Raw genomic sequence first — 21,318 nt, forward strand, 5'->3', positions numbered from 1 at the left:
AAGCCTGGGAGCAGTGAGGGCATTAGGACCAGGAGCAAGGCTGCTCTTGGCTCCGCTGGTGTCTGGCAGAGGGCTCCAGGCTGAGCTCAGAGCCATGTGTTAGAGGAAACAGGCACTCACTGCCTGCCGGCTGCACATCTGTTGATCCGACCTGACTTGGAGCATCCAGAGGAGGACGGCACTCAGCTCTGCTGGGCTGAGGACCCACCGGCTCCCCCCCGGAGGCACTGCCTGGCAGGGGGATGGGGGTGCACGGGGAGCTGGACACCTGAGCAGAATGCAACTGCTCCTTGTTTCCCACGGAGAAAAAGGTGGTAAACAAGAGCCAGCGGGGCAGGTTGAAATCCCGAAGGCCAGGAGAGAAGTCCACTCAGAGGGGACTTCAGGGGGGACTCCGGTGGGGCAGCTTTCTGGGTGTAAGAAGAAGCTGTTCTTGCACACACAGTTGGGCAAATGTCAGATGGGGGAGGAAGAAGCAGGTTAAGCAACGGTACAAAGAACTGCCTCCGGGCGGCCCCAGGAAGCCAGGTTCTGCTGCAAGCTGGAGGGCACTTGGCCCGGGAGGAGAAGGCGCACCGAGCATGACCTGTTGCACGGAGCAGGTTCCCAGAACATGCTGCTGAGGAAGCGCTGCCCCTGCAGGCAGCAGCTGCTGCTGCTCTTCCCCATGCTGGGAGGCCTACTGCTGCTGCTGGCGGCCATGCGACACCCCAGCCCACGCCCCTTGCGCCAGCCCGCCACAGCCCATGCCACCCAGCACCACCCCGAAGCCGGCGACAGCCTGGACTTCGGAGACTCCCAGGGGTGGGTGCTGGAGGCCGAGGATGAGGGTCAGGATGACGCCCCCCTGGACGGCCTGCCGCCCTTCATCTCGCTGCAGGAGGACCAGCTGCTAGTGGTTGTGGCCTCCCCCAGGGCCAGGAGGAACCAGAGCCAGGCCAGGAGGCGAGGGCACTACCGTCTCATCAAGCAGCCTGGCCGGAGGCAGGACGAGGAGGCCCCAGAGAGGGACTGGGGGGCTGAGGAGGAGGAAGCGGAGGAGGAGGAAGAAGAAGGAGAAGAAGAAGAGGAGGGAGTGAATGCAGAAGACAAGCTGACCCCAATCAGCCTGCAGGAGGCGCTCAGCGCCCGCATCCCCCTGCAGAGGGCACTGCCAGAGATGCGGCACCCGCTGTGAGTAGCCCCCCATCTGCACCCCACCCCTGCTCCCTGGGTATTGGGGTGCCATTGGTAGACTGGGAACCCAACTTTCTGACTCTCCACGCTGCTGTACTTCCTGAACCAGTGTGGCTCCTGGCATGGGGTCTCTGACTCACCCCGGAGCCCTGGAGACAGGAACCCCCAGGTGCAGTCCAGGTTCCCAGCCTCCAGATGCAGAAACTGCCATAGAGACACAAGAGGGACGTCCTGGGCCTCCTCCCCCCCCCCAATCCTAGTCCCGGGTTCTAATGCTTCTGGTATTAGATTGTCCACTATGTTTCATCATAATGCAGATAGGGTTGGAGCAGATGTTCTCCAAGACTCTTGGAGTTCTCACACCTGAACTCCAGGGCATTGTGATGTAATGCTTGCTTTAGCATCTGCTTTCATTTTTTTAAATTTAAAATAGTAACGATAATAATAACAATAATAATGCAGCTACAGGGTCATGATAAAGCACAGAGAAACCAAGTGACTCCCCCATTGATGGCAGGCTAGACAGTCCACTCTGCCGGAACTGCTGCTCTGTGCCACCCAGCTCAGACTCAGTAAGGAAACCGTGCCTGTGTCCAGGCTCAGAACACTGTGCTGAAGCTGCCTGACCCTGCTAGGAAGCATCCTAAGAAGCCAGCTGGGAAATGTGGCAACATGCAGCCTGTGCCCAGGGAGGTGCTGGGTTCCCCAGCTGCACCCCTGCCTGCCTCCCCCGTCCGAACACGGACCAGTGCATGAGAGTCACCTTCTTAGATGGTGAGCCTGGGGGCCTGGCTCCCCTCGCCCTCACTCCAGCCCTGCTGCTCCAACTCCAGGCCTTGGCTTTAAACGTGCTTTTCAGGAAACTCCCAGACACAGCCAGGCCCTCCCATAGCTGTCTGGTGTTCCCCAGCGTTTTAATTCACAGCACAAATTACAATCACAGTGACAAGGCCATCCAGGCACCGTTCACCTGCCGCCTCTTTCCTGGGTGGCCCCACACACAGTGAAGAAAGACTTGCGAATGACTGAATCAAGTATGCAGAATCTCCTGATATGTAGTTTTCTTACTGTCTTAGCATAAGGATGAATTTGCTCATTTTACCTGAAAGAAACACCACCTCTACCAACAGCTCTCTGGTTGCCAGAGGTGTGTGTGTCTGTCTCTCTGTGTCCACCCTGTGCCGGCCACCATGTGTGTCTGTAGGTCCAGTGTGCGTGTGTCCGCACTAAGTCACATGTGACAGATGTGGAGAGTGTAACACACGGTGCCTGTGTGTGCACCTTGTGTTGTGGACATGTTTGCGGTCACCCATTGATCTGCACAGTCATGTGGAGGTTCTTATGTGGACTGTGCATGTTGTATGTGCCATGTGGCGTGTAGTGTGCACACAGGTGTTGGTGTACGGTTTGCCTTGCCTGTGGCTCTGTGGCACATGTGTGTAGGTGGCGCTGTGACTGTGTGCTATGTGGCCTGAGCACGGCCTGCCTGCGTGTGTCACGAGCAGGCCACACGCGTGTCCCGTGTGTGTTATGACTCTTGTGTAGGTGGTCGGGTGTGCAAGTGTGCTGTGCTCTGGTGTGAGGCACGTGTGTGGGGTTCATGTGTGACTGTGACATGTGTATGTGTTGTGCTTGTCTGTGTTGTGATGTCCTCAGCTTGTGTGTGTGTATGTGGTACATGCATGTCACACACGTATTAGACATGCGCTCTGTATGTCATGCCTGTGTGTGCAGTGCATGTATGTGAGTGTGTGGTGCAAGCAGGAGTATGTGCAGCCGGCAATGTTTGCATGCGTGTGACTGCACCACTTTAGAGCCTGTCTCACCCGGCCCTGGACTATCTTGACCACTAGAAAACTGGTCAGTCTCAGACTCCCCGCTCAGGCCTGACTGGTCTCACATGCCGGACCCTGCTCTGTCCGGAGGTATGTGGCGCCCTCTGCTGGCGCCAGCGAGTCCCCGCGGCTTGAGCCTCTAGCCTTGGTTCCCGTCCCTCCTCCCCTTCTCCAAGATACACAAAGAATTCTCTACAAAGTGAGAAAGGAGCCCCACCCTCTCCTCCAGGTAACAGAACCCTCCTCCCCCCACCACTTTAAGCCTCAGGGTCAAACCACAGGAGAACAGCAGGACTATGTACTGCCCTGCCCTGCTGCTTTCCTTCCAGGGCAGGGGAGACCCTGACCCCTCCACTAAGCAGCTATGCTCCCGGCTCACCGCAGCCTTCTGCAGACCCAGCATGTCTCCTGACCCAGACGTCACAACGGGCCCTAATTTCTGCACCCAAACCCCAGTTCAGCCTGGTGTCTCCTCATCCCACCTCTCCATCACCTTCCAAGCCACAGGCCTTTCTGAGTTCTATTAAGGTCCCTGCTGTAGGTCAGGGAGCATGGCCGAAAAATTTGCAATCATGCAAGACCAAAAACAAAAAGTAAAACTGAACACTATCCTAGGATTACAAAACTCTTTCCCACTCAGTAGCCTCTTTGATCGCCAAGAAACAATGACCTTTGTTTGCTAGATGCTGGGATGATCAAAGGAGCTTAGGTCTGGAAGAGTCTGGAACACTACAGATGCCCCCAAAGCCTAAATTGCTGGACCTCTCTGAACCTGTTTCCTTACCTGTGCAATGGAGATGGCGGTCGTATCCTTGCTTTGGGTCTTGGAGTAAATTAGATAAAAAGTGTTGGAGAATGCCCACTCCCAGACCGCAGTATCCAAGTGCAAACAGAAGTTGCCCTTATACCCTGAGCACAGGGCCCAGGAGTGACTTGGAAAGACGACAAATAAGGAGCAGCAGTGGATGCCCTTCACTAGCCTTTCACTGACAGAAGCATCATTTTCTACCTCTGGGGGCTGTGAAGTCATCACACGCTTGGCCAGGGAGGAAGCTCAGGAAGTAGAGGACAGGACTTGCATGCGTGAAATGCCAAGTTCAGTATTGGGCATCATAAATGCTAGAGTTGCATATTCTCTCTCTCTCTCTCAATAAACATTTTAAAAATAATCACAGAAGCCAGACATTGGCACATCCAGCTGAGCACACAGATTACTGTGAGCAAGGATCCAGGTTCAAGTCCATGGTCCCCACCTGCAGAGGGGATGTTTCAGGGGTGAAGCAGTGCCTGCAGTTGTCTCTTTTCCTAGCTCCTTTTCGTCTTTCAGTGTCTTTCTGTCCTATCAAATAAAAAGTGTAAAGGGGGGGGGGCTGCCAGGAGCAGTGGACTTGTCATGCAGGCACCAAGCCTCAGCAGTAATTCTGGTGGCAATAAAGATAAGAAAGAAAGAGATGGGGGGGGGGGAGAAAGAGAGAGAAAGAAAGAAAGAGAGGGAGAGAGGGAAAGAAAGAGAGAATAAGAAAGAAAGAAAGAAAGAAAGAAAGAAAGAAAGAAAGAAAGAAGGAAAGAAAAAAGAAAGAGAGAAATGGTCCGCATATTAGTGCTATCTAGAATGTCTTTTTAAAATTACCCAGATCCTACTTTTAGGGATTTTTATTAGTCAGTATAAGGTAATGCCCAGGCTTCCCCAAGGTTCTAGTTGCATCCAGGGCAGTGAGGCACTACTGTAATTAAAAAAACAAAGACTTCACAGAGGGCATGCCTGCTTGGAGCGGGTTTAAAACAATCAAGTTTGGGAGTCGGGCGGTAACGCAGCGGGTAAAGCACAGGTGGCGCTAAAGCTCAAGGACCGGCATAAGGATCCCGGTTCGAGCCCCTGGTTCCCCACCTGCAGGGGAGTCGCTTCACAGGCGGTGAAGCAGGTCTGCAGGGGTCTATCTTTCCCTCTCTCTGTCTCCCCCTCCTCTCTCCATTTCTCTCTGTCCTATCCAACAACGATGACATCAATACCAACAACAATAATAACTACAACAATAAAACAACAAGGGCAACAAAAGGGAATAAAAAAACAAAAAACAATCAAGGTTTATTACATCTTGGTACAGCAGTTTGGACTGGTATATTTTAGGTACAGAAAAACAGGCAATTATCTGCAGGGGTAAGACTAGGCCAGACCCGAGAATCCAAAAGTTAATTACCAGACTTCAACTACATTTATACATGTCCTGGGAGGAGCAGCCATGGCAGACCCTGGGGGGCGGGGGCTGAGCCAGCATGGAGAGTGCAGGAAGAGAAGGAGCTGGGGGGGGTAGACTTCCGGCCTACTGGAAATTAATTAACTGGGTTTATGTAAGCCAGCCGTATGCTAATTACGTTCTCATGGTCTGCCTCAGCCGTATGCTGCTCACATCCCAAAGTCCTATTGGAAGGCTGTGTCACAAGGCACCAGTTGGTGGTGGCAGGGGGTTTGTTGGGCATTACGCCAGCTCCCCCCTGCTCCATTGCCTGATGCTGTGGTCTATTTACATAATCACTGTTTTGCCTGAGACCCGCCCTGCCTGCAGGGCACTGGTTTAATCCCCACTGGTTAGATGGAAGCTCACCATGTTCCCGCTCTTCCCCTTCTCTCCACCCACTCTCCTACATATATCTTTTTCCGACCCACCACTTCCACTTCAGAAGATATAAATGGGGGGTCGGGCGGTGTGGTGCAGTGGGTTAAGCCATGTGGCGCAAAGCGCAGGGACGGGCGTAAGGATCCCGGTTCGAGCCCCTGGCTCCCCACCTGCAGGGGAGTCGCTTCACAGGCGGTGAAGCAGGTCTGCAGGTGTCTATCTTTCTCTCCCCTTCTCTGTCTTCCCCTCCTCTCTCCATTTCTCTCTGTCCTATCCAACAATGAATTGCGTCAACAAGGGCAATAATAATAACCACAACGAAACTACAACAAGGGCAACAAAAGAGGGAAAAAAATGGCCTCCAGGAGCGTTGGATTCATGGTGCAGGCACCGAGCCCAGAAATAACCCTGAAGGAGGAAAAAAAAAAAAAAAGAAGAAGATATAAATGCAGACCAATAAAGCCAGCATGGCATTGTGTTCCCGCTCAGCCACGAGAGTTCCTGGTTCCTCTCCCGAGTTGCTGAGTAAGCAGCAGCCTAGGTTGGCTCCGGTGGAATTCTCTCCAACCTGGAGAGCACTTGCCAGGGAAGAAACACCCTCAGGCTAGCCCGGCAGGGGCTGACATCACAAGGAGAGACAGGCAGGAGTCCCAGAGACCACTCTAGCAGTGGCTTTGTTGTCAAGGAGAAGGTGGCACTGCAATCCCAAAGCTAAAGCAGGCCACCCCAGGCATGAGTCACCGAGAGGACTCCCTGCCTGCTCCTTGCCCCACTTGGGCTACAAGAGAAGAGATGACTGAGAGGGGGGTGCACCTAGTGGTAGGGGTGAGTTGAGAGCAAACAGCAACCAGAAGTAGCTGGGCAGGGACCCAGCTCTCAGCCCACAGCCTGCCACACAGTCAGTAAGAGCAATGGTCCTGGGGTCTGGTCCACCAGGTCACCAAGGGCGCTCACCAGTACCAAGCAGTCAGCATAGAGTCCAGTGCGGCCATGGCAGGAACAGTTAATTATGAAGTGGAGCACGGGCCCCCTGCCCAGTGCCACGGAGAGCCACATATGTCACGTCAGTCTTTGCGTGAAGAAAGGATGCTTGTTCAGTTGCCCTTTGAACACATCGTGGGTTCCTAAGGACTCGGGAATCTTATTACTCAGATCAACCTCTCTCCCTCTAAAGAGTCTTTCTATAGATAGAAAGGGAGGTGTGTGTGTGTGTGTGTGTGTGTGTGTGTGTGTGTGTGTGTGTAAACAGGAGCTGGATACAGAGGTGAGTAGGAGAGGACCAAGGTCTTTAGTTGGATACATATTTAATGAAATACTACTCTGCGTTTAATACAAAATGATATTGTGTCATTTGGAACAAAGTAGATGGGACGGGAGGTGGTTGTGCTTAGTGAGATAAGTAGAGAGGTAAAAAGATAACGGCCAGATGATTTCATTTTGCTCATGTGTGGAATATGAGAACTAACGTGTACACACTGGCAAAAGAAATACACAGCAAATGGTCCCTTGGACTTTGTGAGGACTGTGAGGGCCAGCAGAGGGCGGAGGCGCTGGGACATGGGAACTCTGGCGCTGTGTGCAGTGAACGGTATGCATTTGGGTCACATGTATGTGTGTGTGCAGCTAGGCCCCTGAAATCTTACAACTCTGTAAACCACTAATAATAAAGTCATTATATAAAAATAAAAATAAGATTTACACTTCAGAGGCTTTTTCTTTAACTTACACTATTAGTTTTTTTTTTTTTAAGGTCTCTTAAGAGAAGGCAGTTGGTAGTTAGGGGATTCTGTTGAGCATTCCTCAAAAAAATCTAAAAGTGGAGAACTATTATTTTTGTAATTTACTTTATTTATTATTAGATAGAGACAGAGAGAAATTGAGAGAGGAGGGAGAGATAGAGAGAGACAGACATCTGCAGCCTTGCTTCACCACTTGTGAAGCTTTCGCCCTGCAGGTGGGGACCAGGGACTTGAACCTGTGTCCTTGGGCACTGTAATGTGAGCGTCTAACCAGGTGCGCCACTGCCTGGTTCCCAAGGACTATTGTTTATTAATTTGAAGAGACAAGATATGCAGGAATGGAGTGGGGATGTTGGAGTCTCCAATAGAGTTTTTTTTGTTTGTTTGTTTTCCAATTTTTATTTTAAACCCTTAATTTCTGGAGTTAAGTCCAATCCAATTTATGTATCTCAAGTCTCTCTCCACCCCAAAACACACACACACACACACACACACACACACACACACACACACACACACACCAGCCTGATCCTTTTGACTGGGTTTCACTACCTCCCCTAAATCAACGTCCTCGTGTTAGTCAGTGCACTAAGATCTTGTTTTTTGCTGGGGGCAAGGTTCAATGCACCTGGCCTTGCTAAATTTCTCTAGAAGCTGGATAATGACTTCGCTCAGTGTCACTCAGATCTGTGGCATCAGAAATGTAAGTTCTCAGCTCCACTCAAGCCCGGGGAAGAGGGCTCCACATTAACCAGCTCCCAGGTGATTCAAGTTCAAGTGGAGGAAAAGCTGCTGAGGCCAATAGTGCTCAGACCTTCAAGTGGAGGAAAAGCTGCTGAGGCCAATAGTGCTCAGACCTGGCAGGGGCTCAGAGCGTTTGATCAGCCTCCACCCAGGACAGACCCGCCCCGCGTTTTCCAGTCAGCACCAACACTCGGGCAGCTCTAACGCACATCCAGCCCAGGCACCACTGGCCAGACATTTTTTCAGTAAAAAGGAGCAAGATGCTGTGCTCATGTCACTTCAGGGAATGGGGTACCTGCAAGACTGCATGGGGGTAAGGAGAGGGGTGACCAGGAGAGGTCGTGAGAGACACCAAGGGGTCTCACAGCACTGCAGCTTCTGTGGCTGGGCCATCCTGACATCCTGACCTGAGCGGCTCATGTCTCCCAGCAGCACCTGCTCCAGTGACCTCATTACGAAGGGCCTGCCAATGTCTCACCACTGTCAACCACGACCTGCTGCTCCCCCTGGGGCACAGGAACCTACGTGGTAATTCCACTGGGAGCTCACAGGAAATGCAGAATCTTGCCCATCCCCAGACCTCCAGAACCGGACCTGCAAGGGTGGAGACACTAACATCTGAGAAGCACTTCTACACATCCTCATCTTTTGGTTTCTTGCCCTTTCTCTCCCCCCCTCCATCTATCTCTTCTTCCCCTCTCCCTCCCACCCTCCTCCCCCACCTCTTTCTTTTATTGTCACCAAGGTTATCACTGGGACTCAGTGTCTACAGCACTAATCCAGCCATTTTTTTATTCTTTTCCCTTTTATTTGAAAAGACAGAAATTTAGAGGGGTGGGAGAAAGAGAGAGAGAGAGAGAGAGGTAGAGAGGCTTGCAGCTCTGCTTCCCAGCTTGTGAAGCTTCCCCACTGCAGGTGGCGGTCGGGGCCTTTAACAGCAAGTCCTGGGAGTCGGGCTGTAGTGCAGCGGGTTAAGCGCAGGTGGTGCAAAGCACAGGGACCAGCATAAGGATCCCGGTTCGAACCCCGGCTCCCCACCTGCAGGGGAGTCGCTTCACAAGCGGTGAAGCAGGTCTGCAGGTGTCTATCTTTCTCTCCTCCTCTCTGTCTTCCCCTCCTCTCTCCATTTCTCTCTGTCCTATCCAACAACGACAACAACAATAATAACTACAACAATAAAACAACAAGGGCAACAAAAGGGAATAAATAAATTAAATAAATATTAAAAAAAAAAAAACAGCAAGTCCTTACACAAAGTAAGGTGTGCAATCAACGGCACACACCATCACCTGTCCCCTGTTGCCCTTCTGTGGTCTGCTGCCAGCTGCTGACACTCTTGACAAGGAACATGAAGCTGCTGTCCATTGCTACAGAAAGTCCAACTCTGTTGCTCCATCTTTGGCATGAAGCAAAAATGTATCATTGCCATTAGAACCTGAAATCAGGGGGTCAGGTGGTAGTGCAGCAGGTTAAGCACACATGGTGCAAAGTGCAAGGGCTGGTGTAAGAATCCCGGTTCGAGCCCCCAGCTCCCCACCTGCTGGGGAGTCGCTTCACAGGCAGTGAAGCAGGTCTGCAGGTGTCTCTCTTTCTCTCCCCCTCTCTGTCTTCCCCTCCTCTCTACATTTCTCTCTGTCCTATCCAACAATGATGACATCATCAGCAACAACAATAATACAACAATAAAACAACAAGGGCAACAAAAGGGAATAAATAAGTAAATATTAAAAAAAGAAATTGTTGGATATATAATTCATGGAACAATACTGTGCAATTAATATATATATATATATATATGACATTGTGTCCTTTGGAACAAAATGACAACACGGGGCCCAGATAGTAGCGTACCAGGTTAAATGCACATTTTACATAGTGTGCAAGGACCCAGGTTCAAGCCCCTGGTCCCCACCTACAGGGAAAAATTCTGTGAGTGGTGAGGCAGTGTTTCAGGTATCTCTCTGTCTCTCCTCTCTCCTTTTTTTTAATGAGAAAGATAGGAGTTGAGAGAGAAAGAACCAGATATTACTCTGGTACATGTGCTGTCAGGGATTGAACTCAGGGCAGGGCCTCATGCTTGAGAGTCCAGTGCTTTATCCATGGCACCACCTCCCAGACTACTCTCTCCCCTTTCTGTCACTCCCATCCCTCTTGATTTCTGGATGTCCCTATCCAGTGAATAAATAGATTTAAAAAATTAATTCTAAAAATAAAAGGGGAGGAGTCGGGTAGTAGCTCAGCAGGTTAAGCACACATGGCACAAAGCACAAGGGCCGGTGTAAGGATCCCAGTTCGAGCCCCTGGCTCCCCACCTGCAGGGGAGTCGCTTCACAGGCGGTGAAGCAGGTCTGCAGGTGTCTATCTTTCTCTCCTCCTCTCTGTCTTCTCCTCCTCTCTCCATTTCTCTCTGTCCTATGTAACGACAGCAACAACAATAATAATAACCACAACAATGATAAAAAAAAACAACAAGGGCAACAAAAGGGGAAAAAATGGCCTCCAGGAGCAGTGGATTTGTGGTGCAGGCACTGAGCCCAGCAATAACCCTGGAGGCAAAAAAAAAACCACATGGATAGAACTGGAGGTGATTATGCTTAGAGAAATAAGCAAAGAGGTGAAAGACAGCTATCAGATGGCTTCACTCATATGTAGGATCCAGAGAACTGAAATGACTGAACTTGCAAAACAAACCCATAGGAGTAAACAAGATGTCTCTAAGGCTGTGGGGACGGTGGTGGTTAGCACGTGGAGGGCACAGAACTCCAGTGGTGGCTGCGGTGTGGGACTACATCCTGTATTCTCATGATCTTGTACTATGAATCACAAATAAGAAAAGGCTTGATAATAAGAAAATCAAGAAATAAAATGGGAGTGAGACCGCCACAAGTGACCCAACCCGCGACATTATTACCGAGTAGACATGCAGGAATGCTTGTGAAGGGACTGACTAGCACAGCATCTGAACTCATAGGTGTCCAGCCCTTCTCTCATCTCCAGTAGTCAGTCGTTGTAGGAATGCAGAAAGAGAATAGTGTCTCTGATCTTAAAAGGCTAATAATCTGGGGGGTTGGTAGTAACCACCGCCAGCTCCCCCATCTGTCAGTTGGATCACCATTTTCAGTGCGGTGGGAAGGGTTTGGGCTAAACACTAGAAAGAAGCACTCGGGGGTCTCTGAGGACTGGGAGACAGTCCACTACTGCTGAGCACTGTCAGCGGTTCTCTTCCCACAGAAACACTCCTCAGGACCCCCGCAAAAGGTTCTGAGAGAAGAGCCAGCAGCTGGAACAGCCCCAGTGGGGCCTGGGGCCTAGGCTCGTTGCTCTTTCTCAAGTCCACGGCCGCCTGGCTCTCTTGCCCACAGCTGTCTGCAGCAGCAGCCCAGGGACGGCCTGCCCACAGCCAGCATCATCCTCTGTTTCCACGACGAGGTCTGGTCTACTCTCCTGAGAACTGTGCACAGCGTCCTCGACACGGCGCCCCGGGCCCTCCTGAGGGAGATCATCCTTGTGGATGACCTCAGCCAGCAAGGTGGGTTCCTCCGGGCTCCCCTATATGGGCTTGAGCCCTGGGGGTAGGGTGGGGAGGGATCTCGAGCAAAGACTGGGAACCTGTTTCAGGTCAAGTTTCCAGAAGTGGGTAACCAGGTTGTCAGTCAGGAAGAGGTGGAGAAGGTGAAAGGGCCAGGCAAAGTGAGAGTCCGGGGGACCACTTCAGTCTGAGCACCGGGGGCTCTCCCCATCTCCACACAACCTGCTAAGCTTCTTCCCAAGGTCTTCAAAATTCACCACAGGGGTGATCCTGTGGATCCCTGTTCAAGCCCCCGGGTCCCCACCTGCAGGGGAGTCGCTTCACAGGCAGTGAAGCAGGTCTGCAGGTGTCTGTCTTTCTCTCCCCCTCTCTGTCTTCCCCTCCTCTCTCCATTTCTCTCTGTCCTATCCTACAACAGCTATGACAACAATAACAAATACAACAAGTGCAACAACAAGGGCAATAAAATGGGGAAAATGGCTTCCAGGAGCAGTGGATTCATAGTGCAGGCACTGAGCCCCAGTAGAAGGACTGGAGGCAAAAAAAAAAAAAAAATTCACCACAGGGGCCACTTCACCAGTGCTCACTGCCTCTTACATACAGGGTGAGGCACTTGGCATGTCACTAACTCATACTATCCTAAGGTGAGGAAAATGAGGCCCAGAAAAGAAAAATGGCCATCCCTGAGTGATGCCGAGCCTTCTGAGTCAGGCTCAGAGGTCAGACATGCAGAAGATGCTCAGATGTTTCCACTACGGGGCCCAGCCCGCGGCCGGGTATCACATGACCAGGTACCTAAAGGAAGGTGGTAACAGAGAAGACCCCATCTAACTTCTAAGCCAGGGGTCAGTCGTTCTCCAACACACCTAGTAGGTTTGCTAAAACGCTGATTGCTGGGCCCAACCCCAGAGTTTCTGGATCTGTTATGAGGACTGAGAATTTGCATTTCTAACAAGCTTCCAGCTGAGATGACTGTCACTGGTCCCCTAACCACTTTGAGAACCACTGTTCCAGTTTTTCACTGGGGCCTAAGGCCCAGCTTTCTAGAAATAAATCCCAGCAGCAGTCTCCCTGGTCCAATTTTTAGTCTGTACTTTTAGAGGAATGGAGAGGGAGAGAGAGAGAGAGAGGGAGGGAGACAAGGAGAAAGAGAGAGAGAGAGAGAGAGAGAGAGACTAAAGTGCTACTCTGTATCTACGAAGTTCACCCATTTAAGTCCTCGGTGTTCTCACATGGTGTCAGGGACCAAACCCAGGGATTCATGCATGACAACCTTAAAGACAAACCGGCCAAGTCCCTCTCCCCCCTTATCATGCTCCCCAGACGGTTCTTTTTCCCCTTACCCCTGGAGCACCTCCATTCCTGAAAACTGGTTGTGGCTTTTCACCTCCACTTTCTCCTCAACGCAGTGTCTTGCTCTCTCGCTCTTTCCTTAGACCACTTCACCCATCATCACAGCCCATCCACCAGCTGCCAGATCCTATGGCCCTTTCTGCCACTGGTTTTCCTTGACTGCTACCTTAGATCAAGTTGCTAGAAGTAGAAATTGGGGGGAGGAGTGCATGCATGATTTGTAGGTATACATTCAGAGGACATGGTTGGGAGAACAGGAGAGGCAGAGGAAGGAGCTGGTCCAAGATGTGGTTTCAGAAGTCCAGTTACATCTCGAGCCCCTAGGGAGCTCTGGGGTAGACGCTAGACTTGGGCACCTGCCCCAGGACAGGCGAGGTGATAGGCTTTCATCCTCCTCAGCAGTCAATCATTGAGGCTTGGCACCTCGGCATTCTGCACAACTCCTTAGCACCTACACCCAAGGACATATCTGCAGGGAAGGGTGCAGGTGGCAAGGAGCAGTCATCTCACAGACCCTAGGACATGCAAACCCAACACCACCCAGTCAGACCACTAACAAGGACCCCAGGGCCTCAGAGCAAGACACCATGAGCACCTGCTATGACCTCACTCCCACATCTGGATGTTAGCAAGTTTTTTCTACTCTTGGTTTCAGGGCACTGCCTCTCCTGGTTTCTGTTTTGTTTTGTTTGTTTTGTCTTACTGGAGAAGATCCAGCCAAATCCCAAGCAAAGAAAGCAGCTTACACCTTAGCCAGAGCTACAGGGTAGCTGAACCCTGGGGTCTCAGTGTCCACCACGGCTCCCAGGAGAGTACTGTGTCAATGTCGCCTCACTCTCAGGAGCTGTGGTTTCTGAGACTCCACTGACCACAACCCTGTGATTCCAGGACAACTCAAGTCTGCACTCAGCGAGTACGTGGCCAGGCTGGAGGGAGTGAAATTGGTCAGGAGCAACAAGAGGCTGGGGGCCACTGGGGCCCGGATGCTGGGGGCCACCAGGGCCACCGGGGACGTGCTGGTCTTCATGGACTCCCACTGCGAGTGTCACCCAGGCTGGCTGGAGCCCCTCCTCAGCAGGATAGCTGGTGACAGGTAACTTGCCCCCCAGGGGTCTGCAGAGCAAGAGTTAGAAGGAAGAAAACAGTCCTAGGGGGGTTGGGTGGTGGTGCAGTGGGTTAAGCGCACATGGTGCAAAGGCAAGGATGGGCAGGCGTAAGGATCCCAGTTCAAGTCCCCGGCTCCCCACCTGCAGGGGGGGTCGCTTCACAAACGGTGAAGCAGGTCTGCAGGTGTCTGTCTTTCTCTCCCTTTCTCTGTCTCCCCTCCTCACTCTATTTCTCTCTGCCCTATCCAATAACAACAAGAGCAACAATAATAATGACAACAACAAGGGTAACAACGAGGGCAACAAAACGGGAAAAATGGCCTCTAGGAGCAGTAGATTTGTAGCGCAGGCACCGGACCCCAGCAATAACCTTGGAGACAAAAGAAGAAGAAGGAGGAGGAGGAGAAAGAAAGAGAGGGAGAGAAAGAGAGGGAGAGAGAGGGAGAGAGAGAGAGGAAATAGTCCTGAGCAGGGCTAGATAGCATAATGGTTATGCAAAGAGACTCTCATGCCTGAGACTCCTAAATTCCAGGTTCAATCACCCATACCACAATATACCACAGCTGAGCAGTGTCTTGGAAAAAAAAAAAAAAAAGAAAGGAAGGAAGGAAGGAAGGAAGGAAGGAAGGAAGGAAGGAAGGAAGGAAAGAAGTCTATAGGCGGGAGTTGGGCAGTAGCGCAGCGGGTTAAGCGCAGGTGGCGCAAAGCACAAGGACCGGCACAAGGATCCCGGTTCGAACCCCAGCTCCCCACCTGCAGGGGAGTCTTCACAGGCGGTGAAGCAAGTCTGCAAGTGTCCCCCTTTCTCTCCCCCTCTTTGTCTACCCCTCCTCTCTCCATTTCTCTCTGTCCTATTCAATAACAACGACGTCAATAACTACAACAACAAAACAAGGGCAACAAAAGGGGATAAATAAATTAAAAAAAAAAAAAGAAGTCTATAGGCTCAGTCTATCTGCCTTCTACCCACTGTGGAGAAAGTACCCAAGTCCCTGACACCTGAGAGGATGTTTTCCTGTGGGTCACTTAGACCTTCATGGCTTTAAAGGGAGTCAAGAGCGGGAAGGGATGTGAGAGGAACTCTGGTCCTAGAAGCTACAGCTTCAGCAGTTCCTGTTCAAGTGCACGTATTCCTGGGAAAGAGAATTCCTCAGCATGATTATCACTTATGTTGGTGAAAAGTCATCAATTTTCACCAAAACTGTGAGACTTCAGATAAAGTCTCTAAACATTGGGAGGCCACAGATCACTTGCCGTCTAAAAGGAAAGCAAGAGAGTCAGACGGCCAAAGTTCTGTGGAGAGTCAGCGTTCTTTGATTTTTTTTTCAGTTGATAATAAGGGATTTTTTTTTCACTTGATAATAACTAGGCATTGTTGCATCTGGTTAAGAGTACACATTACAGTGTGAAAGGACCTGGGTTCAAGCCTGTAGTCCCCACTTGTAGGAGAAAGCTTCATGAGTGGTGTAGGAGGGTTGCAGGTGTTTCTCTGTCTCTTTCCCTCTCTGTCTCCCCCCTCTCAATTTCTTTCTGTCTCTATCCAATAATAAATAAGAAAAGGTAACTGAATAAACTTAAAAATATATAAGTAGTGTCTGGTTCTCACAGGCCGGTCAGTTCCTGGGAATGTGAGGTTGGAGAGGGCTGTATTACACACCCAGAGCTGCACATTGTTATTTTTTCCCTTGGATCCTTTCCCCATTCTCCTTTCCTCGTCTTGCTGTCACTTCTCTTCACTTCCTTGTTCCTTCCATATGGTTCCAAATCAGTCAATTACTTCAACCTGAGTTTCCTACTCATGAAAACCAAATCCTGGTAGGGAAGCCATCTTGGACCACCTCAGCCAGGCCCTTCGAGGCTCTGAGGGTCTGCCATATAGTAGGATAAATTACTCAGTAAGCTGCTCTTTGGTGACGCCAAAGCAGACAGTGCTGATGCTAGAAGCAAGACTTTGAGTTCCAGTCTTGCGCCCCTGCCAGTAAATGTTTACTGTCTCATGTGAAATTGGAGGTGGCCACAGATAAGGCAAACATTTCCAGACGATATGGTAGGAGACTTAGCATCCCATCAGGTAGCTGGGGACATTTTTTTTATAATTTTTTAAAAATATTTATTTTATTTATTTATTCCCTTTTGTTGCCCTTATTGTTTTATTGTTGTAGTTATTATTGTTGTTGTCGTTGTTGGATAGGGCAGAGAGAAATGGAGAGAGGAGGGGAAGACAGAGAGGAGGAGAGAAAGACAGACACCTGCAGACCTACTTCACCGCCTGTGAAGCGACTCACCTGCAGGTGGGGAGCCGGGGTTCGAACCGGGATCCTTATGCTGGTCCTTGGCTTTGTGCCACCTGCGCTTAACCTGCTGCGCTACAGCCCGACTCCCTGTTGTAGTTATTATTGATGTCATTGTTGTTGTATAGGCTAGAGAGAAATGGAGAGAGGAGGGGAAGACAGAGAGGAGGAGAGAAAGATAGACACATGCACCACTTGTGAAGCAATTCCCCTGCAGGTGGGGAGCCGGGGTTCGAACCGGGATCCTTATGCCAGTCCTTGTGCTTTGCGCCACCTGCACTTAACCCGCTGCACTACAGCCCAACTCCCAGCTGGGGACATTTTTAAGCAACACAAAGTAAATCATTAATAGTCCAGTGATTTCTTTCTTAATGAAGAGCAATCAGGACTCAAGTGAAGTCAAGAGAGATGAATTTTCCCAAGTTTCATGACACAGACTAATGCCCACTCCTGACTCACATCCAAATAGGAGACACATGCAAATTCAGCAACGTAACTAGGACAAGCCACTGCACAGACCCAACAAGGCCGCCCGCCATCTTGGATACTGTCTTCAAAATCACATTGACTACACCATCAGAGTATGACCTAACTCACCTAACTCACACTTTGGTATCACAAAGAGATGATTCTCACAGAAGCCGTTAAGATCATCTAGTCTTCTCTCATGATTTCACTGTTGAAAAGCTGAATGGTAAGGCACACTAAGAAATCCCTCTGGGTCACACAGCCACTTGACATTTGGGCAGTTATCTAATTCTTCCCTTTCCAAGTGAGAAAATAATGAAGCTAGCAGATATTTCTAGTTTCTTCAATGTCAAGTAGGGAGAAATTGCTAGTTTGCTTTCAGTGAATTCCAAGAACGTCAGACACATCTATAGATATGAAAGGAAAATGCTAAATATGAGTGTCTGGGATTTTCTTTATCACTGTATTTGAATCACCAGACTCCAGTTGCTCACGAATTTAGCCCTGGCTAAGCAGTCACTATGGTTCTGTGGGAATAAAAACCAAAACGGAAAATGTCTTCCATTCATTTCCTTGTCTCTATCCAAAATGTACTCAAAGAGATTCATGATTAATCATGTATGTGTCTGGCCAAAATAGAAAGAAAAAGAGAGTTCAGGAAAAAAAAAAAAATGATGGTAATGGGAATTGGGATAATACAGTTATTACAAGTGAGCTTTACATATGACTTGGAGTTTCTAGCCAGACAGACCAAAAAGAGAAATCTGATGAATTCTAGAGTTCTCACTTTCTACCAAAAAAGCTCTGCATCCCTTTGCCAAGAACACAGCTCAAAGGACAAATAGACTGTGTGGGATGTCCAAATGTGATTTCCTTTCTCCTCCCATTGTGATCACTAATACAGCATGACTTTAATGGGCTTCTTTAGCATTTAGCCACATGGCTTCCCTGGATCTCGATTCTGAAATTCCACAAAGTGTTTCGCCAGTAGCCAAACCCATCCCATCTGCTCAGTTCATCCCACAGTAAGTGGAGACTTGGACGAGAGCCCAGGTACTCTCTTTTCTTGCTTGATGTTGCTGCCCAGTTTTGTAGGTCAATGTAAGGTGACCCCCAACTAGTGAAGCCTACAAGAACTAAGTTTTCCTGACTGTCCAGAGGGAACAAGGGGAAAAGGACAAGAAAACACCCTTAATCTAAATATAAACTCTGAATTTTCACATCGCATATAAGGGCACATATTAAGGTCGGTGATTAAATCCCAGAGCCTGGGCCTTTCTGATCACCCTGGTCTTGTGTCATCCCTGCCTGTCTCCAAAATGGATGAAACAAATTGATGGCAATGTAAACACAGGGTGATGGGCAGCTTTCCTTCTAGGAATCTCATTTCCAGCCATCTCTGAGTTCAGGCCTGATCCGTTCCCTGAGAAAGGTTTTAGAAGTACTAGTCATGAGAGGCCAGAAAAGTAATATGACAGAGATACTGGCTATACTGGCTAGGTAGGGAGCGGCTCCTGGCACATTGGAATGACTCTGTTTAATTACAAAGTGAGCTTTCCCACTTAAACCAGATTCCCACGTCACCATCTCTGAATCATATCCCAGCTGTATGTCACCACCACCCCTGGCCCATGGGGATAAACGCAGCCACCAGCAGCAGCAGCAGGAAATGAGCAAATAAACCTGTGCACAAGTCAGCAGGTAATCACCTCATGACCAAAGTCACATGCAATAATGTCACTTATGGAGTCTGCAATCCCGATTCTTTAAACCTAAGTTTAAGATACAGGGGAGGTCAGGGATAAGAACCCCGAGCAGGGGATCTACAGGTCTCAGGAAGTGGAAGTGTACATGAGATTCTGTGTCTGTGTCTACAGTCACACGTTCCACAGAAGGAGTATTCGTTTCCCCTGATTCTCAGATCGATCAAAGGACCCCCTAAAACTCCAGAACCATATTCCTAGAGCATATCCGCTGAAAGAGATCTTAAAGATGGATATGCTTTGATTTACTTATTTTACCAGAGCACTGTTCATCTCTGGTTTATGGCGATGCTGGGGATTGAACCTGAGACTCTTGGTGCCTCAGGCACGAAAGTCTTTTTGCAGAACTAACCATCATGATGTCTCCCAAGTCTAACTTTCTTTTTTTTTTTTTTTTTGGAAAGGAAATTGAGGCCCAGAAGGATTCAGCAGCCATCAAGAGATGGCACAGCTCAGTAATAACAGAGCTAAGCTTAGAGCCTCATTCTCCTGTCTCTTGGTCCTATCAGCAGAGTTTTTATTTTATTTTATTTTATTTTATTTTATTTATTTGCCAGTGGTTTATGGTAGTGTAGGAGAGTTCTTTTAAGAGAAAGAATGGGGAGTTGGGCAGTAGCACAGCGGGTTAAGCATATGTGGCACAAAATGCAAGGACCGGTGTAAGGATCCCGGTTCGAGCCCCTGGCTCCCTACCTGCAGGGGAGTCACTTCACAGTCGGTGAGGCAGGTCTGCAGGTGTCTGTCTTTCTCTCCCTCTGTCTTCCCCTCCTGTCTCCATTTCTCTCTGTTCTATCTAACAACAACAACAAGGACAACAAAAGATAATAAATGAATAAATATTTATTTAAAAAAAAGAAAAGAATGAGGCAGGAATTCTCTTTAATGGAGTACACCACTGATTCTATATTAAAATATATATTTTCTAGAACAGCGCTGTCTACATACATACAGTCACATACATAAACATTTCAACTATTCACATCACAAGGATCCAGGTTCAAGCCCCCAGCCCCCACCTACAGGGGGAAAGCTTTGCGAGTGGTGAAGCAGGGCTGCAGGTGTCTCTCTGTCTCTCTTCCTCTCTGTCTCCCCCTTCCCTCTCAATTTCTGGCTGTCTTTATCAAATAAATAAAGATAATAGAAAGTAGAATTAATTTTACTAATGTAGTTAGTAAACTTAGTACATATATATACATATATATGAGATTATTATTTCAACATGTGATCAATATTAAAAAAATACTGGGATTTTTTTGGGGCACTTTTTTGTCATCTAAGTCTTCTAAGTCCAGTTTTCATTTCACACGTACACTACACCTCTGTTATTTAGCACCCTGTATCCACAAGTGGCCAGCCGCTGCCATTTTGGTAGGTGGGTAGAGAGCGTTTCTGTCTCCAGAGAGTGCGTGGTCTGCACCCCTTGTCTGAGTCCATGTTTCCCCCTAGGAGCCGGGTGGTGGCGCCGGTCATAGATGTGATTGACTGGAAGACTTTCCAGTATCACCCCTCCAAGGAGCTGCAGCGTGGGGTGTTGGACTGGAAACTGGAGTTCCACTGGGAGCCTTTGCCAGAGCATGAAAGGAAGACCCTCCGGTCCCCCATCAGCCCCATCAGGTGAGAGGCCCATCACACAATCTACTTTTCCTTTGCAGCCAAGAGGACCGCCTGCAATCTATTCCTGGCTCCACCGGTCTCTTGGTTACTTAATCTGTGCCTCAGTTCTCTCACCAGTAAATTTGGAGATAAAAACGATACCTTTCAGGGCTACACCCAGATGAATGCAGATATTACCATGCGCAAGGAGCCTGGTTTGAATCCCTGTTCCCCACCTGCAGAGGGGACTCTTCACAAGTGGTGAAGCAGGTCTGCTGGTGTCCCTCTTTACCATTTACTCTCTACCTCCCCTGCCCCTCTCCATTTCTCTCTGCCCTATCCAATAAAATAGAAAGAAAAAAAAAAAGGCCAAATAAGAATGAGATTATCCAGTGTTTATCTTCTTAAAAAAAAATGGGGTCGGGCGGTAGTGCAGCAGGTTAAGCGCACATGGTACAAAGGGCAACAACTGGCGTAAGGATCCAGGTTCGAGCCCCGGCTCCCCACCTGCAGGGGCGTAGTAGCTTCATAGCGGGTGAAGCAGGTCTGCAGGTGTCTATCTTTCTCTCCCCCTCTCTGTCTTCCCCTCCTCTCTCCATTTCTCTCTGTCCTATCCAACAATGAATAGCATCAACAACAACAATAATAACCACAACAAGGCTACAACAACAAGGGCAACAAAAAGGGGGAAAATGGCCTCCAGGAGCAGTGGATTCATGGTGCAGGCACTGAGCCCCAGCAATAACCCTGGCGGGGAAAAAAAAAAAAAAATATATATATATATATATATATACATATTCCAGTCAGTGAATCTGCTTACCTGATTGTGTTTGCAGAAATTTTTTAGAACTGGCAATAGCAATGCCATGTCACAAGCCTTAATGACACTAGGGTTTTTAAGGCCCCTGAAAGTGGCTACATGAGGGGAAAAAAATGTGTCTATTTATTAATGAAAGAGAGGAGAGAGAAAGTGAGAACCAAAGCGTCACTCTGGCACACAGAAGATCGAACTTGGGACCTCATGTTTGAGAGTCCAGCTCTCTATCCCCCCAGGCTAGTCTCCTAACTTCCTTCACCTAGCAGGATTCCCTGAGCTTCCACCCATG

The 21,318-nt window shown here is 49.3% G+C and overlaps 1 protein-coding gene and 1 non-coding gene across 2 annotated transcripts in view; both read left to right on the forward strand.

Moving 5' to 3' along the window:
* The first annotated feature begins 97 nt into the window (after positions 1-97).
* GALNT15 (polypeptide N-acetylgalactosaminyltransferase 15) overlaps positions 98-21,318 on the forward strand; it is a 39,351-nt gene continuing 18,130 nt past the window's right edge. The window contains exons 1-4 of the mRNA XM_007529769.3: positions 98-1,173; positions 11,472-11,638; positions 13,880-14,084; positions 20,066-20,233. Of these exons, the coding sequence (XP_007529831.1) occupies positions 614-1,173; positions 11,472-11,638; positions 13,880-14,084; positions 20,066-20,233 (1,100 nt within the window). The 5' untranslated portion in view covers positions 98-613. The remainder of the gene's footprint in view (positions 1,174-11,471; positions 11,639-13,879; positions 14,085-20,065; positions 20,234-21,318) is intronic.
* On the forward strand, positions 21,009-21,135 carry LOC132535344 (small nucleolar RNA SNORA33). The gene has a single exon (XR_009547132.1). It is a non-coding gene; the product is annotated as a small nucleolar RNA SNORA33 (small nucleolar RNA).

The sequence above is a fragment of the Erinaceus europaeus genome, chromosome 21 (genome assembly GCF_950295315.1).
Source record: "Erinaceus europaeus chromosome 21, mEriEur2.1, whole genome shotgun sequence".
Classification (NCBI taxonomy): Eukaryota; Metazoa; Chordata; class Mammalia; order Eulipotyphla; family Erinaceidae; genus Erinaceus; species Erinaceus europaeus.